This window comes from Monodon monoceros, unplaced genomic scaffold, assembly GCF_005190385.1.
Source record: "Monodon monoceros isolate NGI ecotype Baffin Bay Population unplaced genomic scaffold, NGI_Narwhal_1 Super_Scaffold_7, whole genome shotgun sequence".
Taxonomy (NCBI): Eukaryota; Metazoa; Chordata; class Mammalia; order Artiodactyla; family Monodontidae; genus Monodon; species Monodon monoceros.
Genome location: NW_021703784.1, coordinates 13,234,482 through 13,261,468, shown reverse-complemented (window position 1 = coordinate 13,261,468; position 26,987 = coordinate 13,234,482). Strand labels below are relative to the sequence as shown.

Sequence of the window (26,987 nt, the reverse complement as noted above, 5' to 3'; positions counted from 1 at the left end):
CGTGGGTGCTGACTTGCTGCTATTAAAGAGCTGTGCCTTCCAACTACTGTGGAGTCTTTTTTGCCTGTTGCTTTCAAGAAAGGGTACTGTTCTTGGTCATTCTGGTTAAACCACTGACCACTTTCTGTTGCAGATGTTTCTTGGGCACTAGTTTCAGAGGCCCTGAGGGTGGCGCAAGAACAAGTTGTCAGCATGGAGGTAGGCCATGTTGGGCCATGGAGCTCCTGTACCCCTTCTCATACTCTTATCCCAGGCTTAGAATTACAGTGCCCAGCAATTACAGTGACCTTTCTCTGCGCAGAGGGGGAACTGGGGCGGCAGCAGAGTCTCCTGAGAAAGTCGGGGCTCGAGAATAGGGCAGGAGGAACAGACACACTTCCCCAGAGGACAAGACTCTCCTCCCGTTAACCATTACTGACTGCTTCTAAGGCAGCGTCTTGGAGGAGGCGGGACGTGGCGGGGTAGGTGGGAGGGTCAGCTGGTTTCGATGGACCTTGTCCCTACACTGAGCCTGGCTCGCTGATCCAACCATGGAGGCAGCTGCAGGTAAGAGGCCAGGAGAAATCCTCTGCGGGGGACTTTAGGGCAGAGGGCAGATTGGAAGGCTTTGGGACCAGGACACACTTGGTACTGGGGCTTGGAGCCCTAAGGCAAGTAGACTGGAAGTTAGGAGGGGAGAGGTGAGTGGTTGGATGTGTCTGCCTTCCTGGTCCACGCCCTGTACTGATATGCTCAGACTTCTGTGCGTATCAGGAGGCCTTGCCCGGGGAGGGGAAGGAAGGGGAAGGAAGGGGAAGGGAAGACCCTTTTGGAGCGAGTCCTGAATTTGGGGGTTCCCCGAAGTCCTTTCAGTTAATGACCATGGAAGAGGAGTCTCGGGGGGGCAGAATGTGCCTCTCCTCCCCTCACCCCTTCTTTTCCCAGCAGACCTTCAGGACACAGCTTCCTTGGCCCCGTAAGTGCTGTGCTGTGAAGGATTGGGGCAAGGGGAGGAGGGCTTGAAGGTGGGGAAGCTCTTCAGCTGCCATTAGCCATTAGCACCTCAAGGTGAGCCTGGGACCCAAGTCCGGATGTCAGTTTTCTCCTACCTGCTTGACTTGCTTCCTTGCAGGAAGTTTGAGTTTAACCCCAAACTGGGCATTGATAATCCTGTGCTCTCCCTGGCTGAAGACCACGAGCCCTCTGGTAACCCCCCACCACTTGGGGCAACCGTTTCCTTTCCCCAGAGCCACCAGGGCTCCACACAGCTTCCCGTCTCCTTGGTAACCACTCACTCTGTCTTCCTCTGATAACAGCCTTGGTGGGAGTACCCATGTGGAGGTGGAAGGGGGCCAGGCATTTCCTGTCCCCGCCACTCTGCCTGGTCCGTGTTCAGTCCCCCTGCCCAATACCTAACTGGGCAGAAGCCTGTCTGGTGTTCTATCACAGGGGCAGGGTCTGCCAGACACAAGGTGACTTGTACTTGGGTCATGTCCCCTCTCCTCCCCCTTTTCTGCTGCCCACCTCCCCTTCCAGATCTCTGGAGCCTGGAACGACCTCGCTTCTATCTGCTGAACAGAGAGGAGGGCAGGAGTTTTGGCTTCCACTTGCAGCAGCAGCGGGGCAGGGCTGGGCATGTGGTGTGCAGGGTGGAGCCAGGCACCTCTGCCCAGCGCCAGGGTCTTCGGGAAGGAGACTGGATCCTGGGGGTGAACAACCATGTCGTGGAACATGAAGACTATTCAGTGGTGAGGTTGGGCTGGGACCCCTGTGGTACAGGAGAACATTCTATACCACCTCAGGGAGACAGAAGCCGCTTGGTCACCTCCCTGAGTATATGGGGGCAGGGCCCAAGCCTCAACCTACCCCATCTCCCAGAACTTAGGGACACCCAGGCCCGAATGGTTGCGTGAAGGTCTCCAGAGAGCTGGTTCCCGTGGTGAAAAGTGTAGCTTCCAGGGAGGGGAAGCTGGCAAGAGGGTCCAGCCCAAGCCCGCTCCGTGTGCCCACCGTTCAGGTGATACGCCGCATCCGGGCCAGCAGTCCTCGGGTGTTGCTGACGGTTTTGGCGCAGCACGTGCATGAGGTGGCCCGAGCTCAGCGGGGGAACGATGCCCACCTCTGTCCCACTCTCGGCCGAGGGGTCCGGCCTCGGCTGTGCCACATAGTGAAAGACGAGGGTGGCTTTGGCTTCAGTATCACCCAAGGTGAGCTTGGAGCTCGGGAGGGCTCAGGATGGGGATCTCAGCCCTGCTCTGGGCAGAAGCAGGCAGAAGCTTGCTGTTTGTGCTTCCAGGACATCGGGGTCCTTTCTGGTTAGTGCTGAGCACTGGAGGAGCAGCTGAGCAGGCAGGAGTGCCCCCTGGGGCCCGGCTGCTAGAAGTGAATGGGGTCAGCGTGGAGAAGTTCACGCATACCCAACTCAGCAAGAAGGTATGACTGCCTGTTTCCCATCCGTCCTCACCCCTCGGGCCTGGTCCCTGCCTCTGGAAGCAGACTCCTCCTCCACACGCCTAATCGCCTGATCCGATCTTGTACCTGTCGCCATCCTTCCCTTTACACTCTGTGCTGGGCCCTCCCCTCCCTTCCCTAGTGCCTCATTCCTGGGCCTGGGAAGAGGGGCTGTGAGGAGGTGCCTGCCTCTGCCCTCCCTACCCAGGTGGTTGACGCTGATGCCCTGCTGGGTCCCCACAGCTTTGGCAGAGTGGCAAGCAGGTGACCCTGCTGGTGGCAGGGCCAGAGGTGGAGGAACAGTGTCGCCAGCTGGGAATGCCCCTGGCTGCACCCCTGGCAGAGGGCTGGGCACTGCCCACCAAGCCCCGCTGTCTGCATCTAGAGAAAGGGCCCCAGGGCTTCGGGTTCATGCTCCGAGAGGAGAAGGGCCTTGACGGTCGGCTCGGTGAGTGAGAGCCCTGGGGGCGGGGAGGGAAGGTGGGCCTTGGGGTGGGCACACAAGTGTATATATACACCTCTCAGCGCACACAAGTGGTGGCCCTGGCTGAACCCCAGCCCGGGCCTCCTCCTCTTGTGTAGCCCTGGGTCAGTCCCCCGGTGTGCATACAGTGGCCTGGGCCGGCACTGGGGATCAGTGGGGAAGGAGCAGTGAGGATGTCTGCATCCCAGGTCAGTTCCTGTGGCAGGTGGACCCAGGACTGCCAGCAGAGAAGGCCGGGATGCAGGCTGGGGACCGGCTGGTGGCTGTGGCTGGGGAGAGCGTGGAAGGGCTGGGCCATGAAGAGACAGTGTCCAAGATCCGGGCTCAGGGCTCCTGCGTCTCGCTCATCGTCGTCGACCCCGAGGCTGACCGCTTCTTCAACATGGTGCGAGCTGAGGGGCGGGGGCTAGAGAGAGGGCAGGAAGAGAGCAGGGCTCGGGTGGGGGAACAAGCAGCACGGTTTGTCCTATCTTCCTCTTTTCCAGGTTCGCTTGTCCCCACTTCTCTTCTTGGAGAGCACAGAGGCTCCTGACTCTCCCCAGGATACCGGCTCAGCCTCTCTGGTTGAGACCAGGGACCCACCAGTTGAAGACACAACCGTCCCACGCGGCTTCCGCCAGTGCTTCCTGTACCCTGGGCCTGGCGGTGGCTATGGCTTCCGACTCAGCTGTGTGGCCAGTGGGCCTCATCTCTTCATCTCCCAGGTGACTGATGCCCCAGCGACCTTGGATCTTTTCAATCATTTGCCTCTTGACAAGCCTTCCTCTGCTTCCCTCCCAGAGCCTCAGTACACCCAGCAGACTTTTCCGTGGTGTTCCAAGCTCTACATTCCCCCCCACCCCATTCCACCCCATTCCACCAGGTGACCCTAGGAGGCTCAGCTGCCCGGGCGGGACTGCAAATGGGAGATGTGATTCTGGAGGTGAACGGGAATCCCATGGGCGGAGAGAATGACCTGGAAAGACTTCAGCAGCTGGCTGAGGCGGAGCCACCCCTATGCCTGAAGCTGGCGGCCAGATCTCAGCAGGGCTTGGAAGCCTGGATTCCCCCAGGGTCTGGAGAGGTGAGGAAGAAGAGACAGATGGACTGTGAGTCAGCCAGAAGAGGACAGAGGGGAGCCAGAGCAGAGGGCAGAGCGGGAAGCTGCAGGGTGAAGCAGTGTGGGGCACTCAGGTTGGGACTTTAGGCCATGGTACATGCGGTCAGAAGGACCCAGGGAAGAAGCCCCGTTCCTGGGCATCCCAGTGAAGGGGGGCGGGTACAGGGAAAGGGAACTCTTCTGGTCTCTGAATGACCTCTTCCCTTCTTTCTCTGCTTAGGACTGGGCTGTAGCCTCAGATCTACTGTAGCGCCCCCCTATGCCTGGCACAGATCTGCCCAAGCTTTCCTGTCTCCACTCTCCAGCCTGAGGTGGTGGGAGCTGAGAGCTCTCTTTAAACCAGAAGTTGCAGCTCTAGGACTCCGGATACCTCCGATCACAGGATAGTCCTTGGCCTCCCTCCCTTCCCATGGGCCCACCTCCTGGAAGAGGGTGTGGCCAGAGGCCTCAGGTGGGCCCAAGAGGGAGCCTCCCCTTTGATTCCAAAGGGAGTCACGTGGGATCTTTGGGAGCTGTGCCCCAAGGATGAAGATCTGCGTGAGATGAGTGCTATGATTTTGTGATTTATAACAAGAAATATATGTGTGGCCTTCATACCCTTTCCTGGCACAGAGCTCCTAAAATCCTTGGAATTTCCTAAGTAGTAAGAGAGAGAAAGCTGTCTTCTGTTTTTGACAATAAGCCCCTTTCAACTACACCTAGTTTTGTTAATGAGGTGACTCTTGAAAAGCACCTGAGAATGGGGCACTGGTTTCCAGGGGAACCAATCATGTGATTAGAGGGTTGGAACCTTCAGTGCCCCACCCCCACCCCTACCCTCAACCTCCTGGGAGGCGAGAGGGGCTGGAGGTTGAATTAATCACCAGTGTTCAATGGATTGATGGATCTTGCCTACATAGAAGCCTCCACAGAAACCCAAAAGGACAGTTTCAGAGAGCTTTCCGTGTTGCTGAACACGTGGAGGTGCTGGGAGGGTGGCGCACCTGGAGAGGGCATGAAGCTTCCATGGTCATACCTCGCCCGGTTTATCTCTTCCATCTGGCTGTTCCTGAGTTGTGTTCTTTATAATAAACTGGTAATCTAGTAAGTAAACTGTTTCCCTGAGTTCAATCACTCTAGCAAATGATTGAACCCAAGGAGGGGGTTGTGGGAACCTCTGACTGATAGCTAGTAGGTCAGAAGCACAAGTGACAACCTGGACTCGAGATTGGTATTTGAGGTCGAGGGCAGTCTGTGGGACAGAACCCTTAACCTGCGGGATCTGATGATACATCCAGGTAGATAAGTGTCGGAATTGAGTTAAATTGTAACACAAAAGTTAAATTGTGTCTACGGAGAATTACTTGGTGTGGGAAACCTCCCTCCTCCACGTTTCACCAGAAATGAAGTAGAACTGAGAACGTTGTAGTAAAATAGAGAAGAAACAGAGTTTTCCCTTTCCTGGCGGGCTGTGGGGCCGGCTAGGATTGAAGCGGCCTGGAATTTGCCCTAAGCATGACTCCAGGACTGTTGGGTATATTGCAGGAACTTGGAGACCGGCTGCACCTTCCCTCTGTGGGCACCTTAGGATTGTGGGAGCTGGTGCCTGGTCACTGTTGGTCTATTGTAGAAATGGCCTTTCCCCACAAATCTGGCTGCCTTTGTTTGTGTTGGTGGGGGTAGGGTGACCAAAAGGGCCTCAGGCTCAAGGGGTGGGACCCAGTTTCGCTAGCAGAGAAGTTGAGACCTTGTCAAATTTCTCTCTTCTTATTCAGTCTTCAGGGTAAAGGGTCAGCCCAGAACTGAGATGTTCCTATGAGGGGCACTCATCTCTGCCAAAAATCACAGCCCACAGTCCTGTTGAGTTCTACATACAGACAGCTTTATTGCTGGGGCCTCAGAGGGCCCCAGAGACTAGAGGCTCACAGTCAAAGATCCAGGGGGTTGAGTCCAAACTGGCGGAGCTGCTCCTTGTGCCGGGCGTGGACGGCTTGACGGCTCTCAGTTTGGCGGAGAGCCAGTCCAGGCTGTCCTGCAGACACCAAGCTTCAGATCTCAGGAAGGGAGAGGGCTGGATGAGGGGTGTCCCAGGTTGGTCTGTAAGCTTTCCTGGACAGTGTTTTCTCAAAGCTCTTATTCTTAGTGGGTAGGCATGGTTGTATCCCCTTAAGATAGAGCAGAGTTCCCTATGGAGATGCTTCTTTTCCTTCCCCCTGGTCTGTCATTGTCACATTAGCTGGGATTTTTGGGGGGGTGCTGGGCACTGGGATGGCTGGCCTTCAGAGGGTAGGGCTTACATGTAAGATTTCCTCGTATTTGGCCTCCATGTCTGCCACGTGGGCCTGAAGCTGAGCCAGAGTTCGGTCCCACTCTCCAAGGGCCTGCATGGCCTCTCTCTGTGTAGTCTCAGCCTCCCTTTGGCACATCTCTGGGGACGGGGGCAGAAGGATGAAAGAGGACAGGACGGTGACACTCTACGCTTGAACAGAGTCTCCAAAGGTACCCAAAGAGCAGAACTTGAGTGGGATCATTCCAGACTTCCCCAGAGCCATCAATTTTCCCATAGTTCCTATAAAGAGCTGAAATATACCATTAAGGTAGAGTAGAGAGAGTGGGCTTGGGACAAGAGATCTGAGTCCCAAATCTGGTTGTCATTTACTACTTGTGTAATGTCTGACATATCTCTCTCTGAGACTCAGTTTCTTCATCTTTATAGAGAAAATGACCCATACTTCACAGGCTTGCTGTGAGAGTTAAATGTGATAATGTATGGGAAAGCACCTAGTATGCAGGAAGTGCTTCATAAATGCTGACTGCATTTAAATTTGAGATAAGGCAAAGATTAGGAAAGAGGCTCAGGGCCTGCATGGCAGATAAGCAGCTCTTGGATATCTATAGCTAAAATAAAGCTATTTTAGGATAAGAAAATTTGAGGCCAAAATTGTGGAAAATCTGTGCGCCATGCTAAAATTTTTCAACTCTATCCTGTTACCAAGATGGAAGAGAACAAAAGCTTATATATATATATATACACACACACATACACATACACATACATGTATATGCTTATTTAGAAGCTCTCTCATTTACTAGCAAATAGTTATTTAGGACCTACCATGCATTAGGCCTTGAAGATAAGGAAATAAGTAAGTTAAACAGTTTCATTTAAGCTTGGTTTCATTATAAAAATCAGCCAAACTGAGCGGGAATATGTTTTGCTTATGGGAGACATGGCGGCGGTGGGGAGTTAGAACTGGATTTGGAGACACCACTGAGAGAGGGAAATGGGGTGAGAGACTTAGGTCTTCTTCTTCTTTTTATTTTTTTAAATTTATTTATTTATTTATTTATTTATGGCTGTGTTGGGTCTTCATTTCTGTGCGAGGGCTTTTTCTCTAGTTGTGGCAAGTGGGGGCCACTCTACGCCACGGTGCGCGGGCCTCTCACTATCGCGGCCTCTCTTGCCGCGGAGCACAGGCTCCAGACGCGCAGGATCAGTAGTTGTGGCTCACGGGCCTAGTGGCTCCGCGGCATGTGGGATCCTCCCAGACCAGGGCCCGAACCCACGTCCCCCACCCTAGCAGGCAGATTCTCAACCATTGCGCCACCAGGGAAGACCAAGGTCTTCTTCTTATAGCTTAAGGTTTTTTTTTTCCTGTCCTGAACCGTCTGCTGCAATTCTCAATGGTGGGAAGGTCAGTGGGGAAATTCTCAATGGTGGGAAGGTCAGTGGGGAAAGCAATATGAGAGCTTAGATTGCAGTCTTCTAGAGAAGAAACATCCTAAATCCACCTCTTCAGTCTGGACAGCAGCAGTGATCCTCTGAGAGAAAGGGCTTCGAGGGTGGGGAAGCTGATCTAACTGCTCCCGAAGGCCCCTCACTTCCTCCTCCAGCTGCCTGCTGTGGGTCTCCATCACCTCCTGCAGGGTGCAGCACTGACGACTCATCTCTGTGGTGGGGATGGTGGGTGGCCAGGGACCCAGGTGGGGACAGAGGGATGGAGAAAGGATGGGAAGTTGTGAGTAGGGCGGGCTCTGCTTGGTCCAGTGGGGCAGATACATAAAGGCCTTTTGGTTCTTCTTGTGGTGATTCTGAGAAGCTGGGGAAGGAGCTAGGAAACAAGGTCCCCTTCCCCCTGCCACTCAGGATGGGGATTCAGGCCCTTCTCCCCACTCAGTCCCACGGGATGAATGAGATAAAGGCTGTGGCTGTGTATTGTAACCCACACAGCATCAAGCGTGTGGCATGGGCCATCATGGAAGGTCCCTGCCCAAGATCCCAGAGGCCTTTGTTTGGTTCCTTCAGGATTCTTGTGTGTGCTGGGAAGGCTGAGACTAGGCATGGCAGATGCGAGTCCTCCTTGTCTCCCTACCCAGCAACCTCTGGCCCTCTTGGGTGTCCTCTTCCAGGCCCCTGTCTCCTGCCCACCTGCTTAATCAACTGCACACCTGAATATATGGCCTTCCCTTCACTCCAGGCCCCCTCCAGTTCAGCCTCCAGTTCTTGTATCCTCTGCTTCAGCTTGTCTTCAGAAGCCTTGGCTTGGCAGGCCTCATCCCTCCACAGAGCTGTAAACAGTCCCAGAGCAGCCCTCAGGACTGGCTGGGGACCCCACTAAATCAGCCCCGATGGCCTTGATGGACTCTGCCCACCTTTGGAAACCTGGCAGCAGGCTGCCAGTCTCTCATTGTCATTCTGGTGTTTGTTTTTTCCCCCCTAGAATCCTACAGGCTCTTCGTTACTAAGAACCACAAACTCCCTCTGTGTTCTGGCTATGAAAAATAGCTGCCTTGGGACTTCCCTGGCAGTCCAGCGATTGGGACTCCATGCTTCTACCGCAGGGGGTGAGGGTTCGATCCCTGGTCGGGGAACCCTCATTCCGCGTGGTGCGGACAAAAAATTAAGAAAAATATAGCTGCCTTTATCAGCCCTTACTGCCCACCGTTTCCTCACAACCCTAACTCTTGACAATCTTTTTCCACTAGGGGATGGTTAGAGATTAGCTCAGCCCTCTACCATAGCTCCAACCCTTCAAGCTCCCAGGGATACAGAAATGCCCATTGTCCCACCTCTATTGCCCCCAGAACTTCCACTCTTCTTACCCAAGTGGTCTTGGAGCAGCTCCTTTTCCAGCAGTGCCAGCCTGTGTATGGATTCAGTCTCCACATCTGCCCTGGCAAGATGGCAGAGCCTCAGCTTGTCAGGATCTCAGCCTTACCTACTCCCCTCCCATCCTCATCCCACACCCCGGATCTTTTTTTTTTGCAGGAGATCTCAGGACCACTAAATGAGGGATCTCTGATGGCAAAGTCTAATGAGTTCACTGCCCAGCACATAGCAGGTACTCAAAAGATGTGTAATGAATACATAAGGAAGGCACAGAGCCAGAGGGGGCTCAGATGGGCATGGGTGCTGATTTTCCCACTTCCCCAGCTCCATGGAATCTGGATGCAGATATGAAGGAGGAGGGTCAAGACAGCTCTGTCTTATCAGGCAGAGGGCTGAATTCTCTCTGGAGGATCTCTGCTCGGTCTCTGAGCCAGAACGTGGAGAAGCAGGGGGCACCCACCTCCACCCAGCCTGACTCACCAACAGCTGCATTCCTTTTCTTCTTCTGTGTCCCAGGTTTTGTCCCTTTTTCTTTGGTCTTAGGTCGTATTTCCTCGCTGTCCTGGGGGAGAGGGGGGACTCGTATTTAGGTCTGGACAACGGAGATGCTTACCTGACCCCTAGACTGAACCAGGAGTCTCAGGAGAATTAGTGTTCTAGTCTCCAACTCTGTATCTTATACTTTTCAGAAGCTTCTGTTCTTGGTTTCCTTGGAAACTTAGGCAAGGCTGAGGCCACTGGGAAGGATGGAGTTGTTTCTCTCTATCGGTCAGGTTCTAAGTACAGAAATCATTCCTCTCAATCCTCTTTCAGAGAAAACAAAGCTCAGTACCTGGTCCCTTCCCTCTTCCCATCATCCTTACCCTGTCTCTTCCTTTCTGCAAGACCCTCTCTTGCCTCTGTCGTGTGTCCCTGTGGTGTGACCCACTCACGAGGAGGGGCAGAGAAAAGGCCCAACGATCTAGGAGCCAGAGGAGGAGACTGGGTTCTGGGAACCAATCCAGAGTGGCAAATTTCTGTCTGGGGGCGGGACTGAGAACTGGAAGGTTGGGTTTCTGGAGGCTGCATGTCGTCCGGGCAACTGGGAAACATGGTGTTCATAGGAAGGTAGAAGGGACTAAATACAAAGCTTAAAATACCGAGGTCTCAGAGGGCCAATACTCTCCTTATCCCCAAATCCTAAGTGTAGTTTGAGGAGAAAGGGCTTTGGAGCCGATCATCTATGATTCACTTCTCTGTAGCACAGCCTGCAATTTGGAGACTTACAAATTACAGATTTACACGTCTGAAATAGTGCTGTTGTGCTGATACAGAGGAAAAGGACTGACAGTAGCCATTCTGGGCAATTTACACATCCCAAGGTCTCATCAGCGAAATGACATTATTAGGTTTAAAACCGAAGCTCCCCTTCAGGAAGGCACTCTGTGGTGCATGAAGGAAAGAAGTGCAGAAGAAGGTGGTTGAGAGAGTTTCCCCTTTCAGAGAAATGAGACGCCAAGGAGAGGTAGACCCAGGACCTCAGGGTGTTGACATAGAGAGATGCAAATGGAGAAGAAAGGGCACTGGTTAGCGATAGGAGCTGTGAGTTCTTATCTCCTCCGTCCGGATATGTAAACTTGAGCAAGCCATTTAAACTTGCTCAGCCTCAGTTTCCTGGTCTTTAAATATTTGATTTTGGGGAATTCCCTGGCTGTCCAGTGGTTAGGACTCTGCGCTTCCACTGTAAGGGGCACAGGTTTGATCCCTGGTTGGGGAAATAAGATCCTGCAAGCCACAGCGTGCGGCCAAAAAATAAAAAAGAAATCTTTGATTTTGTAAATCTTGAAAGGCCTGGATTTTCCCTGGATATTTACAGGACTATCTTCTCTCATTGTGACTTACTGTATTGCTTCTTTTCCCGTATTCCTGTCTGTGGTTGACTTTCAGACAGGTGCTGAGAAAATACCTTGCTTGGCTCTCTGCAGTACTGAGTTGGTTGGGGCTCCCTCTAGTGGATTTACTTGACCTTCTACTGAGTCTCCTGCGTTTTTCTTTCTTTTTTTTTTTTTTTTTTCCCGGTACGCGGGCCTCTCACTGTTGTGGCCTCTCCCGCTGCGGAGCACAGGCTCCGGACGCGCAGGCTCAGCGGCCATGGCTCACGGGCCCAGCCGCTCCGCGGCATGTGGGATCTTCCCGGACCGGGACACGAACCCGTGTCCCCTGCATTGGCAGGCGGACTCCCAACCACTGCGCCACCAGGGAAGCCCTCCTGCGTTTTTCTATTTAAATTATTTACTGAGCAATGTTGGGGGGTTGCCCCCCACTTAGGGGTGCTTCTTGCTGGAGTCATGAAGAGTTGGAAAAATAAATCTGGGGAAGGGACAATGACGAGTGGTTTGCCCTGGTCAGCAGCCCTCGTCCCCCACCCCCTCTCTCCAGCCCTGTGCTATTGGGAACCTTGTTGTCTGTCTGTCACTGGGATCTCTGGACACCATACTGGCTAGAATGAAAACAGCAGAAACTTCAGGGCTTTTCCCCTTGCGGATTAAGGGAACTGCAGACTCTTTCTTTAGATATTTCTATCTCTGTCTTCCTCAACATTTTTTGGTCATTTTTGGTCAATTGCCTGTTGTCAGGAACAGATCTGAAGAAACAGCCATGAGATCTGGGGAAGAGTCCTTCCTCTAGGGAGCAGGCAGATACAGGCACAGGGTGATGATATTTATTTGTCACCTCCGTGGCTGCAGGGTACCTCTCTGACCCCGGGGACATTTTACAGAGTAAAGAGAAGAAGCGGCCTTGTCCTTCCCGTTGCTTACTGTTCCTGTACCTCAGTGTCAGATAACCTTGGGCACATCTCCCAAATCGGAGATTTTTCTTCTAATCCTGAAGCATGTTTTTTATTTATTCCTCCCTCCCTCCCCCCAGAACCCTCTCTCCCTGAGTAGGAATGCAGTAGAGGTTCCTGTCCCGGTCCTTCCCTTCATCCAGAAGCCTGTTTGAGGACTTTTGAACAGAATAATTAGTGTCTCTGTTGTGCTGATGCACGGAGCCCCATATTGAGGACAGAAATTACAGAGTGTAAACAACATATCGTGTCTCAGAAAAGCATTTACTTTTCAAATATATTCAGTCAACCGACTTTCAGGTGCAGAGAGGATGTGGTTTGGGGCGAAGGTGAAATGGAATAAGAAAATTGCCACAGGTCACATGATGTGATACAAACTGAGCAAGCTCTAGAATAATCCAGGAATGAGAATGACATTGTGATCAACAATTCAATCTCCAGCACATTATGAAAACAAGCCAAGTGAAAATTGTGAAAGAAAGGCCAATCTTTCTTTCTTTCTTCATTAACCTCAGTTCATAAGTGAAAACAGGAACGATCATTTCAGCACAACTCTGTCTTCCTTTGAATAGGATCCCTTCTGGGGGTTTTAAAGAGATACAGAGGAGAGAAGCGTCACCCTCTCTACTTCATTCAAATGTGAGACAAATATAGGTCATCATATATTAAAAGAAATATGGGACTTCCCTGGTGGCGCAGTGGTTAAGAATCTGCCTTCCAAAGCAGGGGACACGGGTTCAAGCCCTGGTCCAGGAAGATCCCACATGCCGCGGAGCAACTAAGCCCGTGCGCCACAACTACTGAGCCTGTGCTCTAGTGCCTGCGAGTCACAACTACTGAGCCCACGTGCCACAACTACTGAAGTCCACGTGCCTAGAGCCCATGCTCCGCAACAAGAGAAGCCACCACAATGAGAAGCCCGCACACCACGACGAAGAGTAGCACCTGCTCGCCCCATCTAAAGTCCGTGCGCAACAACAAAGACCCAACGCAGCCAAAAATAAATAGATAGATAAATAAATAAAAAAGAAATATGGCTTACTACAGCAGAAAAGGAGTGCAAATTTTACAGTTCCATTCTATACAGACCATACTGAACATAATGCAAATTGGAAGCCTTAAACCAAGCCAGAGATGTACAATGATGATGTACATTGTGAAAATGACCTACAAGCTCATACACAGCTCCAAGGGTTAATTTCTTAACCTATATTCCATAAAATCTAGGATTTGACTACGAGGGGAAAAAGTACCCTTGCATGTCTATAGTGTGCTAGGTACTGTGGAAAACCAAAGTCGATAAGACAATATAGCATAAATTAATGTGTGGCAGGTGAGAAATAGATGGTTATGGAAATTTAGAGGAGGACTGTCTGGTAAGGAGGACAATATTTGAGTTGAGTATAAAAAAATGGATTGGACTTTAGTAGCACTCTTTAGGCAGAGGGAATGCTCTGAGTAATAGTGATGAAAAAAGAAAGAATTGTGGTATTTTGTGAGTTGGTGAGTCACCCAGCATGGGATATATGTACTGGAGTAGTACAAAACTGCAAGGTAGTTTGGAGTTAGATCATAACTGTTAATTTCATTCAGGAGGCAATGGGGAGTGTTTAAAGTGTTTTGTTTTGTTTGGTTTTATGCTGTCAGACCTATACGTTAGGAACACTGGTCTGGTGGCAGCGTGGATTGGAGGTGGCAGGGAAATCAGTGAGGAAAAGGTTTCAGTAGACCAAGGGAGAGGGAAGGAGAGCCTGCAACTAAGGGTGGATGCACTAGGGATGGGAAGTTTTGACAATTATCTAAGAGCTTTGCCTATATGTTTTCTTTAGACATTTTAACTCTTTCTAGGTAGGAATTGACTAATGGAAATTCTACTGATAGGAAATGATAATTTTGACTCCGCAATCAGTCTTAGATACAGGCCATTGAATTGCAGACAAGGATATTTTTTCCCCTCTTACAGGACTGTTTGATAAGCTTAATTCCCTAATCAGTCAAGAGCTTTGTAGAAGAGCCAGGTGGGGAATCTAAGGAGGAAGTGAGTACTTATTGAGACACCAGGGCCTGCATACTCCCAAAGCTGAGGCTCAGAATTAGCAAATTGGGGCAGGGCACTTCCTTCTTTGGGAGAGAGATTCTTTTTTTCAAAGTTCTTCCAGCGGAACTTTGAGACTAGAAAAGTGGAAGTGACTGGGAACCGCATTACTGTTCCCTGGGAGGAGCGAGGACACCTCAGGCCAGGGCTTGAAGCTCAAGGTTTCTGTGGTCAGGGCTTGATGCTGGCAGTGCCCACCTGTGGTGGCAGTGTGCTGCGCAGGGGAATCTTAAGTGCATATTCAATTTCCAGAAAAGGAACTTGTGTTCAAAGCAAAAAAAGGGGTAAGTGTTTTGTTTTCAGAAGGGTCAAAGGGCCTGGAAGAAGAGCTCGAGGCCTAAGTGTCTCAAGCCTTTCTGGGGTCTAATCAGGATGCAACAATCTGCAGCATTCACATTCCTGTCCTTGGTCCTGACTTAACTAGTTTAAAACACTAAGGAGTGGGGAAAAAATTTCCCTTTTTCTCCCACAGTGTTAAGAAGCAAACAGCTTTAAGTTCATTTTCCTCATTTGTCAGGTGTGGGGTAAAGACTTGAAGTTCAGATTCTTTCTATAGCCACCTGTCTTAATTTAAATAGCCCAATGACCGCCTCCAGGAGGGTCATCCCACAACCCACAAGGAACACGGAGGGCTCGGCTTCTGCCTAGTGCGCAGGCTCCACGTTAGACCCCGCCCCGCCCTTTCCCCGCTCCTCCAGCAGGGGGCGCAGCGCGAAGGTTCCGCCTGGGCAGCGCCCCCCCACCTCGCGGTAGGGGCGGGGGAGACGGCGCGGAAACTTGGCCGCAGCTTTCCGGGAGCTGTGGCTCGGGAGGGGGTGGTGCAGGAGGGGTCGCTCCCCAGTCCCGACGCGGCCGCCGGCTCCGCGCGCTCCTCCCTCCCCCGGGCTCGCGCTCTCTGAAGGGGCGCGCCCGCGCGGACCCACGCTCCCGGCGCCGCCCACTCCCCTCCTCGCGACCGCCCCTCCCTCCGCCCGGACGGCCGGCGGCTGTGACGGCGGCGGCCGGGAGAGGCCCCTCCTTCACGCCCTCCTTCTTTCCCTCACTTGCAGCCAAGCGGAGCCGGCGGACGCGGCTGGGCCCCTAACCCTCCCCGGGCTATGGCCGGCAATGTGAAAAAGAGCTCTGGGGCCGGGGGCGGCGGCGGCTCCGGGGGTTCGGGCTCGGGAGGCCTGATCGGGCTCATGAAGGACGCCTTCCAGCCGCACCACCACCACCACCACCACCTCAGCCCCCACCCTCCGGGGACCGTGGACAAGAAGATGGTGGAGAAGTGCTGGAAGCTCATGGACAAGGTGAAAGGCCTGCAGAGGACCCGCGGGAGCAGGGGTGGGCGTGGGCGGAGGGGCCGAGGGACTGGAAGGAAGGGACAGAGGAAGCTGGGGGAGGGGACGGGTCATGCGAGGCTGGGGAGGCGAGGAGCTGGGGTGACGGGGCGCAGGGGTGGGGAATATGGGGGTGGGGAGGAGACCTGGAGGATGGGGGTCGGCGGTGGGGGAAGGGCTGCGGTTGGGAGTGAGGGAACGTTGAGATGTGTGTTTGGGGTTGCGAGACAAAGATGGGGTGGCGGCTGGGGTGAAGGGTAACTGGGGAGCCACCAGGGAGGAAGTATAATGGGGGTGCAGAGTTTGCGGCTCTGTGTAGGGTGTAGGGATGTGGGTCACGGAATTGGCCCCGGGAAATAGGAGGGAGGGGGTGAGGAAGAGCGCTTGATTTACCGGCTGGGACTGTTAGCTGGATGAGCTCTGACTAGGGAATTAGGTTTACGGGCTCTGGTTGAGAGACCTGGGGTCCTGACAACTCCGCAGGCAAACTGCGCTTTAGGTGAGCGTATAGTTTTTGTTTCTGTTTTTTTCTTCTCATTAAGATGCAACACCAAGAGAAAATAAATGGGGGGTGTTTAAATGAGCCAAGGAAGGAACTTTCCTCCACATCTAGCGCTGGCTCAAGTTTTTCTCCTCCAAAACATTGAATGGGATCCGTTGCTGGTGCTGAGATAGATATGCACTGATTAAACCACAAGTTCTGGTCATAACCATTATTTTAGGAGAGATACGTTGACTGAGCGGGTTAGGCAGCAGATTCTGACTTCTTCCAGAGCTTCCTCCTTACACACACACTGCTTTTCGTTGGGTTCTACTTTTTTTGGTAACAGAACCTGACTCCTTATTATGGAACCTGACTTTAAACTTGTTAGATGAGCTGCTTTGGTTACTTTCTTTTTTTTTTAGCAAGTGTGAAAAATAACCCCACTTTAAGTTTGGCATTCGAGAGGATTTTACTTCCTTACAGTTGTGTCTGTATAATGAAACATAGTAGTTAGTCCCAAGTATTTAAAAGCGTTTAAACAGTCTAATGGTTTGTTCCAGAGAATTCAATATTTCCTTGCTATTTTTCACATTTATTAATAACTTATTTTTGCAAAATTCATTCTGCAGATGAAAGGTGATTATTAGAAGGATCAGGCATAGATTATAAGAGAATGGTGTTATTTCCTCCAGAGTAAAATTGTTTTTCTTTGGTGCCTCTCTGGGCCTAGGTTCCTCTTCTGTAAAGTTCTTCATGGATTGTTTTGCACTAGAAACAGCTAATAAAAGTGACTGTGAAGCACTTGGCAAATATAAGTGTGCTATATAAATTCTTAATAAGTCCCGTGTATGAGTTAGCACTCCTGTAGTGCATACCAGTAGTTTCAGAAGCTACTTTTTCACTGCTGGTTTTTCTCACGTTAAGTAATTGGTGTGGTAATTAATAAACGAGTATTTGTATGTTGAGTATATTGGTGTTATAATGCTAATTTCATTATTAGAAATTGTAATAAAACCATTAAAGAAAGTTAGGCATAAGGGAAATTTTAAATGCATTGACACCTTGAAAATATATGTGGAATATATTCAGAATCCGAAGATTGTAGGTTTGCATTTTAGGGATGTAGAGTTAATGACTTAAAAAGTTTCTCCTGGAATGAAAAAATATTTGCATTTCTAATTAGTTTCTCATTGTATCAACATGCGATGTATCAAAATCATATTGATTAGAGACCTCTCCTTAAAAATAATAAACTTTTTATCAAACTTTTGAGTCTATGTAGCGTAGTCCTTAAAATAAGATTTCCCCTTAAGTCTTTCTCATTCATCTCTTTAAAGAGTGTGTATTGGATTATGGTTTCTTCTGCAGAATGTTTAATTATTTGGGAAGTATAAAGACCTCTCAGTTTTGAGTCAATGCTTTTCAGGTTTCGGTAGTTTCAAGGAAAGTAGGCTTCTAGCTTTTCCATTCCAGCGTTGGGAAAGGAATGTTTTATTCTTGTGTTGCTTGTTTTGGAAAATGATTTTTAGTACTTTTTGCCCCATATCACATATTACTGGTTGTGCTGAAATGAAAATAGTTCTTTCTGATGTATTAGTCCAGTAGGTTCATACTGCTTTCTAGATTTTCTGACTAATTCTGTAGTGTTGTTAGATTGCACCGTCTCTTTTGCTCTTGCTGTTTAGAGCATAGATGTTCTCTTTTTTCACTTTATTGTTGAAAGTCTTAAATGTATCACTAACCCTTCTTGACTTTATGCCATATGATATAAGTGGAGAAGAACTTAGTGTCAGACCTATAGATGTCCCACACATTTATTGACGTCAGCTCTAAGTCACCATCTCATATCTGTTTTAACCTTGTCATTGAAGCTAGGTGAATATTATCCCAGCCTATTATTAATCAGTTTATTGGTTTAGCCCTGGGAACTGTCTCCTCTTCTCCAATATTGGATGTATACGGATGGAGAAGTTGGCATAAGTCATGGGTTCTGGTCGACATAGGCCCAATTTACTATTACATTGCAGAACTTAAACTCATTCTTGGAAAAATGCTTGTGCTAGAATGCTTGCTATTAAACAGAAGACGTGGTCAGCCTCTAGGTTTTTTTTTTTGCCACCTCGGTATATTGTAATTAATATTTGTGAGAATACTTGTATGTGAAGAAAGTGGCTAGTAAGTAAAGAGACAGCAGGGCAGGGGAGTGGAGAGAGCAATCATATAAATTGCCTTGAATGTAAATGTAGAAGTATCAAGGTATTTAATTTAGTGAGAGACTCAAAATTCCGTTATGAAGTAGAGTGGGAGTTGGCAAACTTTCTGTCACAGGACAGATAGTAAATACTTCAGGCATTGCTGGCCACATATGCAGTACTATATTCTTTTTTTTTTTAAATAAATTTATTTTATTTATTTATTTTTGGCTGTGTTGGGTTTTCATTGCTGCGGACGGGCTTTCTCTAGTTGCCGCAAGCAGGGGCTACTCTTTGTTGCAATGCGTGGGCTTCTTATTGCGGTGGCTTCTCTCATTGTGGAGCACGGGCTGTAGGCAGGCGGGCTCAGTAGTTGTGGCTCGTGGGCTCTAGAGCACAGGCTCAGTAGTTGTGGTGCATGGGCTTAGTTGCTCCGCGGCATGTGGGACCAGGGATCGAACCCTTGTCCCCTGCATTGGCAGGCGGATTCTTAACCACTGCGCCACCAGGGAAGCCCACTATATTCTTCCTATTGTTTTTACAACTCTTTAAAAATGTAAAAGCCGGGCTTCCCTGGTGGCGCAGTGGTTGAGAGTCCGCCTGCCGATGCAGGGGACACGGGTTCGTGCCCCGGTCCGGGAAGATCCCACATGCCGCGGAGCGGCTGGGCCCATGAGCCATGGCCGCTGAGCCTGCGCGTCTGGAGCCTGTGCTCCGCAACGGGAGAGGCCACAACAGTGAGAGGCCCGCGTACCCGCAAAAAAAAAAAAAAAAAAGTAAAAATCATTCTTATCTTGCAGGTGTACAAAAAAGGCTGCAGGCTGTAGTTTGTCCACTTCTGAAGTAGAGCATTATGCTGGCAGTATTTTAGGTCCATGCTATGTTTTTATTTTAAATTAGCTTATGTTAGTAAAACCTTAAGGAGTTCGTTGTTTGTTTTCTTTCTTTTTTTTTTTTTTTTTTGCGGTACGTGGTCGTCTCACTGTTGTGGCCTCTCCCGTTGCGGAGCACAGGCTCCGGACGCGCAGGCTCAGCGGCCATGACTCACGGGCCCAGCCGCCCCGCGGCATGCGGGATCCTCCCGGACCCGGGCACGAACCCGCGTCCCCTGCATCGGCAGGCGTACTCTCAACTACTGCGCCACCAGGGAATCCCAGGTGTTCATTTATTTAATGGGCTATAATTTATGGGAAAAATGCTTTCCTTTAAAGCATGGGTTTAAAAAAGCATTGTAAAAAGATAATCCTTCTGCTACCTACCTTCTCCTGCTTGCCCTAAAAAAAAGCACCTTAAGGAACTTCCCGTATTTTGGAAATAAGATGCACTTAATAGAATTTATGAATCAGTGTATTTCATTGGACTCTTTTCTCCCTTTCTTCTTACCTTTCTTCCTATGCTTGCACGCTCACTAAATCAGGAGCATAGTAGTGCTAGGTGTAAATTCTTACATTCCAGGAGATTACATTATAGTGATAAGTGACTGTGTGTTCAAAGTGATATGGGATCTCTTAAGTTTAAACATCATGTACATATTTCTTCTCTATCTTAACCTCTGAAGATTGTAAACTCCACGAGGACAGCAACTGTAATGTCTTTATGTCCTGCAGTGTCCAGTCACAAGGCCTTACACAATAGTAAGTGCGTTGTAAATATTTGTTAAACTGCTTTGTGTGCCCCAAAGGAATTCTGAAAGGAAAAGGTATGGGGGTGGGAATCATTTTTAATTACATTAAACTTATTTATTTCTTTCAGTAGTTCTTTGGCGGTATCATCCCTATTTTATGGATACTTAGCCTCAGAGGGGTTATGTAACCTAGTTAATAGGGGAGCTTGACTTGGAATCCAGGATTATCCACCTCCTAAGGCTTAGTTATTTCCTCCATACAGTAACTTCTCAGGTATACAACAAAGTCTTGATAACAAAAGTCATTTTTCAGAAAGTGACCTGTGTAGGTATACAACAGCAATTCTCACACACGCACACACACTCTCACGCCCGCCATTCACACACTCAGGCAAAGTAGATGTTCTCTTGAATGATGTTAACGTGGTGTTTAACTAGTACCATTAAAAGAAATCTCTTCTTTTAAATTAAGGGTTTGTGTCTCTTCAAATTATGTGGACTGGTTACTTTGCATGGTTATCGTGGAAGTTTGTACACGTTATTCTCCCATTGCACTTAATTCATGCCATTCAGCTCTGATGGCAGCTGTCCTTGATGAAACATCTGCAGTGTGGTGGGGGGCTCTCAATACAATAAATGTGGGCATTTCATCTTGTAACACCCACCAGGTGGTGCTGGTTCATGTTATTTTTCTTCTGAAAATTGGAGACCCTTTCTGTTGCTATTGTATTAATAAAGTAGGTATTTATTTTCTGGTAGTCAGCCCCTTCCCAATTTAATTTTAACTCTAGGAATTTTAGTCACCCAGGAATTTGTGATTAAAAATAAAGGTATTGGGATTCATTAAAAAAAAAAGTGATAGCATTTACCACTTTTTATTTCATCTGTCTCTCCCTCCACTAGAGCTCTTCAGGATCAAGACTTTGTCTTTTTTTAAAATTTATTTTTGGCTGCACTGGTTCTTCGTTGCTGTGCATTGGCTTTCTCTAGTTGTGGCGAGCGGGGGCTACTCTTCGTTGCGGTGTGCGGGCTTCTCGTTGCGGTGGCTTCTCTTTGTTGCGGAGCACGGGTTCTAGGCGTGCGGGCTCAGCAGTTGTGGCTCGTGGGCTCTAGAGCGCAGGCTCAGTAGTTGTCTCGCACGGGCTTAGTTGCTCCGTGGCATGTGGGATCTTCCCAGACCAGGGCTCGAACATGTGTCCCCTGCACTGGCAGGCGGATTCTTAACCACTGCGCCACCAGAGAAGTCCCAAGACTGTCTTAACATCAGTTCCTGTGCCTAACACATAGTACGTGCTGAATGAAGTGCAAACATTTTAACAAAGTAAAATGAGATCAAAACATGTTCCCACATTTTCTATGTGATTAATTAGGAGGATCAGGTAGGGAATCTTTTTTTGTCTTTTTTGAGTGTTGAATTAAAGTAACATTTACTAAAAGTAGTTTTACCTTTTTTGGTTATAAGGGTAATATACAGTCATTGTAAACAAAAAGGTTGTGTTGTTTTCATGCCTATTAAAAATTCCCCCAAGGGATGTAAAATTCTCCCTAGTTCCGTATGAAATGTGAGCTCACTGAGCATTTCATGTGATTCATGATAGAAATTTTGAAGGGTATATGGAATAAAAGTAGGGTTAGGCCAGGGAAGAACGTAATCTGCCCTGTTCATTTCATGGTTTTGGTTGAAGTTTTTGGTGACCCTTGCTGTAGTACAACCTGTTTTTAATATGTTGTTTGTTGGCTGTATACACATGGGCAGATTGGTCCCCAAGTCTTCACTTTCAGTGGAGTTCATGTTATAGTCAAACATACGGATAATGTTTATACTATGAAAATCACCCCCCTAATGACTAACCTAGAGCATTAAAAGAAAAATGGACTAAGCATTAGTTTGAAAACTGAGCCTAAATTTCAATCACATTTTCCAGTGAATTTGTTAATTCTGATCTTAGAATTAATTCTGATCATTAGGTTTGTTGGAAGAGGGGGATTATAACAAGCAAGTCATTGTGAAATGTTTTCATGATTAGCACATTTTGTGCTGGAAGGAAATAGGTGGGAGTAGTCAACCAGGAGCACTGGAAGCCAGCCTCAGCTCTGTCCCCACAATGTTCCTTCCTGCAGCAGCTTCCAAAAGGAGGAGGGGAAAGGGGTGCAGTGATGGTATTGGTGATACACACCCACTGGGGATTCAAGCCCTAGGAGATGGAATGTCACTGCCATAGAAACTCCTAAATCAGCAATGACCCTGCGTCTCCCCTCTGCAACCTTTGGGATGGGTGGCGAGTCTTGCTTAGCAGACTCCTCTGCCTTGGGCGCCTTCTTACAGCCACCATTGACCTTCCCTCTTGCTCTGGGATCAACCACAAGAAATCTTAAAATGAGGCCAACTCACTGCTACTTCATTGAGGGGGATGGGATACTAATTCCTGCCTCCTTCTTTCTTAGAGCTACTTTGAATAGCAGTACACAGGTGTAGTACTCTTTGTGAAAAACAATTTATGAACCATAAAATATGCAGAACAAAATGTAAAGGTCTCCATTTACTCTCATACCACAAAATGACTGCCCTCTCCAGAGGTAACCAGTGTCTGCTGTTTGGGGTCCATCTCTCCAGTCCCTTTTTCTAAGCAGCTCCGAGAAGCCTGGATGGATAGCATTGCCCTTGAAAGATTTATGACTTGAGCAAGTTGTTGCCTTTTTAGCATTTACTCACTAAGACTGATAACCAAGTTCTAATAATTCCTTATATTGCTGAGCAGTTTACAATTTCACATGTGATACAGCAAAAATTTCAAAATAATGTGTCTTATGAGAAAGAAACAGATTCAGAGAGTTTAAGTAACATAAGCCACCCAACTAATACTTTTGTTTTTTTATGTGGATCTTGAACTGCTGTTCAGACTCTAAGTGATTCTTTTTTTAAAAGATTATTTATTTATTTATTTTGGGCTGCATTGGGTCTTCGTTGCTGCACGCGGGCTTTCTCTAGTTGCGGCGAGCGGGGCTTCTCTTCTTTGCAGTGCGCGGGCCTCTCATTGTGGTGGCTTCTCTTGTTGCGGAGCACGGGCTCTAGTTGCGCGGGCTTCAGTAGTTCTGGCACGCGGGCTCGGTACTTGTGGCTCGTGGGCTCTAGAGCGCAGCCTCAGTAGTTGTGGCGCACGGGCTTAGTTGCTCCACGGCATGTGGGATCTCCCCGGACCAGGGCCCGAACCCGTGTCCCCTGCGTTGGAAGGTGGATTCTTAACCACTGTGCCACCAGGGAAGTCCCTCTAAGTGATTCTTATAAGCCAGTGCCTCTCAGACTTTAACATGAATTCAGATCATCTGGGGATCTTGTTAAAACATAGAGTCTGAGTAGATCTGATGTAGGGCCTGAGATTCTGTGTTGCTGACAGGGATCACACTTCAAGTAGCAAGGCCCCATACCACAGTTGCTTTTTTTTTTTTTACAGCTTTATTGGAGTATAATTGCTTTACAATGGTGTGTTAGTTTCTGCTTTATAACAAAGTGAATCAGTTATACATATGTTCCCATATCTCTTCCCTCTTGTGTCTCCCTCCCTCCCACCCTCCCTAAAAGGTGTTATTATGTTCTTAAATTTGGAAAGTAATACATACTTATAAAATTACACATTTTTAAGCAAAAGTGGGATTTTTAAACAAAAATGCTTCTAGAATTGAAAAATTTTTTTGCTACATTATGGAGACTATCCATGTTAATACTACATGTAGGTCTCCCTGAATAATTATTTTTTATAAATTTGTTTATTTATTTATTTATGGCTGCATTGGGTCTTTGTTGCTGTGCGCGGGCTTTCTGTAGTTGCAGTGAGCAGGGGCTACTCTTCGTTGCAGTGCGTGGGCTTCTCATTGTGGTGGCTTCTCTTGTTGTGGAGCGTGGGCTCTAGGCAGGTGGGCTTCAGTAGTTGTGGAACGCGGGTTCAGTAGTTGTGGCTCGCGGGCTCTAGAGTGCAGGCTCAGTAGTTGTGGCGCACGGACTCAGTTGCTCTGCGGCATGTGGGATCTTCCCAGACCAGGGCTGGAACCCATGTCCCCTGCATTGGCAGGTGGATTCTTAAGCACTGTGCCACTAGGGAAGTCCTGAATTCTTTTTTTAAGGGGTGTATAAGATTTTATAATATGGATATATATGTTTATTTAACAAATTCATATTGATAGTCTTATAGGTTATTTCTGATTTTTAATACTAGAAACAATGCTGCAGTGGCTATCTATTATGCATTTGCTAAACATTCTTTAGAATAAACTTCTAGAAATGAAATGTACTGGGTGAAAGGAATTATACATTAAAGTTTGAAAAGTATATATTGGCACATTGCCTTCCAAAAAGTCTGCTTTCATCCACAATCTTTGTCTAGTTTGTTGATTTAAATATGGTAGCTGATTCCTAGTTACTTTAGGTGAAAATTACGTTGGGACCTTTTCCACCATCACAGTTTCATTGAACATGAACTTTTTGCTGGGTGCTAGGGAGTTAAGGATGACTCAGTCCTCATACTTGCAAACTGGTGATATAACTGAAGGTGTTCAAAGGGATCAGGGAACCCCCTGTGGGAATCATTAGGCAAATCTTTACTTAATCCTTGAGACCAGAAAGAGGATTGGGACTGGGGAGGGACTAGACCATGCAGAGAACTCCACAATATCCTAATTCACAGTTGTGCCTTAATTAGGGTCTGACATCCAAAAATGATGCTAAAATCATTTAATCTCTAGTTTATGCTAAGTATTGGTTTGAAGTTGCACGGATAAGTCTGAGAAGAGAATTATATTTTCCTTTTAAAAACAGAATCCCTGTATAAAAACTGCATGGTTAAGCTGTTAGCGCATGTCGGTTATTTAATTTCCTACATTGTACTGGCTGTATTTTTTTTTCTGCAATTAATGTGATAAATGAAAGTAATGAGATTGGTAATTAGTTGTAAGTGACATAGTGCTTTAAATAAATAGTGTTGGGAGGTATTTGAGAAGCGTTGGGTAGTAATTACAGTTCAAGTCCCTGAATGGGTTTTGATAAATCAGTAATGGAGAAGAGTAATTAGAAGTAAAAGACTTTTTTTTCTTGGAGCCATTACCTAGTGATGATATGTTTCTTTTAAAAAAAGTATGGGTTTCTGATTTCTCTTTGAAAAACTGTCATAAGTTTTCATTTAAAAGCTTCACTGTGTAGTTACACTTGTAAAACTGTTAAATCTCTTCAAGTTTCTGAGTTGATTAGTTTCTAAAACTTGAAGCTTTAAGAAAAGAAATTAATTGATCTAACTCTTAACTTATAGAGGGAGAGAGACCCAGAGAGATGAGTAACTTGCCCAGGGTCACATAGCCAGTTAATGTCAGTCACCAGACTAAGACCCAGGTCTCTGGACTCCTACCCTGGTGTCCTTTCTGCTGTACCTCCTGTTCTCTTGAGCAACTGATTCTTTTAAAACTGTAATCAAATTTTATGTGTTTTATGTATAGCTCACCATACTGAATACTTGCTTTTGAAGCTTAGTGCTTATTTTAATCATGCTTTTTAACATAGGAAAAAGTTTGAAATGAAAAATGATTCCATGGATAAGTTAAGGTCTACAGAGATAAAAATACTTAGTCATTCACAGTCATATATGCTTATAGTTTTCTGCCTAGTTAGAAATACAATTCCTTAGTGTTAGAAAAGATTCTGTGTTCAGAACAGAATTAGGCATAGGCACTGTTCTCTGTAACTTTTCTGTTTTTAAAAATTTAGCAATTTCCAAACATAATTTTATTCCTCTTTATTGTAATCATAGCGCTTTCCAAATTTTTTATATTGACCATTGAGCCCTTGGCAGAAGCAAAGGGAGGAGCTAGGCCAGTGAGGAAGCTATTATGAATGGAGTATATGGCAGCTGTGCAGGGATACTGTTGGTTTCCCAGAGCTAAGCATGTTTCTTTTTGACATTGTTCTGAGTGATGCTGTAAATGTACAGGCAGAAGTAAACAAAAGGAAGCCATTTTTGCTATTGTAAGACTTGGAAAGCAAAATAAAATTGAGAACAGACTAAGCAGGAAAATATCTTTCGGAAATTTTTTGGTGGATTTTTTAAGCTCAGAATGCACATTTGTGCTTTAGAGGTTAAGTAAAACTGCCAATTTAACATTCACTAATAAAGGCAGGTTCTTTTGGCTTTTGATGTTTGTTAACTATTGACTTGAATTATTCACAAAGCCTTTTGGAAACTTTTTCCCTAGAGGTTATAAATATTTAGGGAAGTTTATTTTTTCTTTACAGAAGATTTTAATGTCAGAAGAGTTGCTCTACCTGTATACTTAATTTATGGTCTGTGTTAGTGTTAAGGAGTGCTGATTTCCCTGGTCATGTGATTGATTTGTCTCTGAAAGATCTTGAGAAAAGCGGATATTTAAGCTACAGTTGATCTTTACAAGGTCACATTCTAAGGAGGGACAGATAACATTTGTGGAACGTACATGGTAGTAGTTTGAAAATGTGAACTAATCAAGTGTTTGGGAGACATTTAAAAACTCATGATATTTTAAATCTGTTATGAGGGGTAATATGTTTTTTCAGGTCATTGTCATTAATCAGCGTTTATTTTATTTTATTTTATTATTTATTTATTTATTTTTTGCGGTACGCGGGCCTCTCACTGTTGTGGCCTCTCCCGTTGCGGAGCACAGGCTCCGGATGCGCAGGCTCAGCGGCCATGGCTCACGGGCCCAGCAGCTCCGCGGCATGTGGGATCTTCCCGGACCGGGGCACGAACCCGTGTCCCCTGCATCGGCGGGCGGACTCTCAACCACTGCGCCACCAGGGAAGCCCTATTTTATTTTATTTTATTTTATTTTTAAGAAGATGTTGGGGGTAGGAGTTTATTAATTTATTTTTTATTTATTTTTGCTGTGTTGGGGCTTCGTTTCTGTGCGAGGGCTTTCTCTAGTTGCGGCAAGCGGGGGCCACTCTTCATCGCGGTGCGCGGGCCTCTCACTGTCACGGCCTCTCTTGTTGCGGAGCACAGGCTCCAGTCGCGCAGGCTCAGTAGTTGTGGCTCACGGGGCCTAGTTGCTCCGCGGCATGTGGGATCCTCCCAGACCAGGGCTCGAACCCGTTTTCCCTGCATCGGCAGGCAGACTGTCAACCACTGCGCCACCAGGGAAGCCCAATCAGCGTTTATTAATTGCTTACTGTAGGTTGGGCAGAGCAATTTTAGTTTAGTTTCGTTGTTGTTGAAAGGAAGTATGCCTTTTTTTCCAGAGGTATTAGGCAAATAATGCATTTTAACCTGAATTCTTAATGCATTTGCCTTTAAATAGGGAGAATATATTATGGGTTGGCATGTG

At 47.6% G+C, this 26,987-nt stretch overlaps 3 protein-coding genes across 6 annotated transcripts in view; 2 read left to right on the top strand and 1 right to left on the bottom strand.

The window, feature by feature from the left end:
• The first annotated feature begins 145 nt into the window (after positions 1-145).
• On the top strand, positions 146-5,092 carry PDZD3 (PDZ domain containing 3). Of its 4 annotated transcripts, none has more exons than XM_029208060.1 (10): positions 146-198; positions 928-955; positions 1,112-1,185; positions 1,997-2,186; positions 2,276-2,412; positions 2,674-2,878; positions 3,103-3,299; positions 3,400-3,618; positions 3,777-3,977; positions 4,234-5,092. In XM_029208060.1, exons 1-10 carry the CDS (start codon positions 193-195, stop codon positions 4,261-4,263), a joined length of 1,287 nt encoding a protein of 428 aa, XP_029063893.1. In that variant the 5' UTR covers positions 146-192; the 3' UTR covers positions 4,264-5,092. The 4 variants fall into 4 exon arrangements, with proteins under 4 accessions (XP_029063893.1, XP_029063892.1, XP_029063891.1 ...); XM_029208059.1 differs by lacking the exon at positions 1,112-1,185 and adding an exon at positions 1,516-1,727 and having other exon boundaries at positions 179-198; XM_029208058.1 differs by lacking the exon at positions 146-198 and adding an exon at positions 519-680 and having other exon boundaries at positions 1,112-1,727.
• Positions 5,093-5,872: 780 nt separating this feature from the next.
• On the bottom strand, positions 5,873-11,853 carry CCDC153 (coiled-coil domain containing 153). Its single transcript, XM_029207954.1, is given in 9 exon segments — positions 5,873-5,982; positions 5,985-6,024; positions 6,290-6,422; positions 7,852-7,942; positions 8,442-8,561; positions 9,096-9,161; positions 9,583-9,664; positions 9,966-10,014; positions 11,834-11,853. Coding segments are annotated over 9 exon segments (663 nt in total). The 3' UTR covers positions 5,873-5,920.
• A 3,121-nt stretch (positions 11,854-14,974) lies between these two features.
• Positions 14,975-26,987, top strand: part of CBL (Cbl proto-oncogene) — an 88,150-nt gene continuing 76,137 nt past the window's right edge. The window contains exon 1 of the mRNA XM_029207578.1: positions 14,975-15,316. Within this exon, the coding sequence (XP_029063411.1) occupies positions 15,122-15,316 (195 nt within the window). The 5' untranslated portion in view covers positions 14,975-15,121. The remainder of the gene's footprint in view (positions 15,317-26,987) is intronic.

Coding starts and splice junctions, on each gene's coding strand:
- PDZD3 (XM_029208057.1), top strand. CDS start 1,071: ATGTCAGTTTTCTCCTACCTGCTTGACTTGCTTCCTTGCAGGAAGTTT. Junction 2,879..3,102: donor GGGCCTTGACGGTCGGCTCG/GTGAGTGAGAGC, acceptor TCTGCATCCCAG/GTCAGTTCCTGTGGCAGGTG. Junction 3,300..3,399: donor CTGACCGCTTCTTCAACATG/GTGCGAGCTGAG, acceptor CCTCTTTTCCAG/GTTCGCTTGTCCCCACTTCT.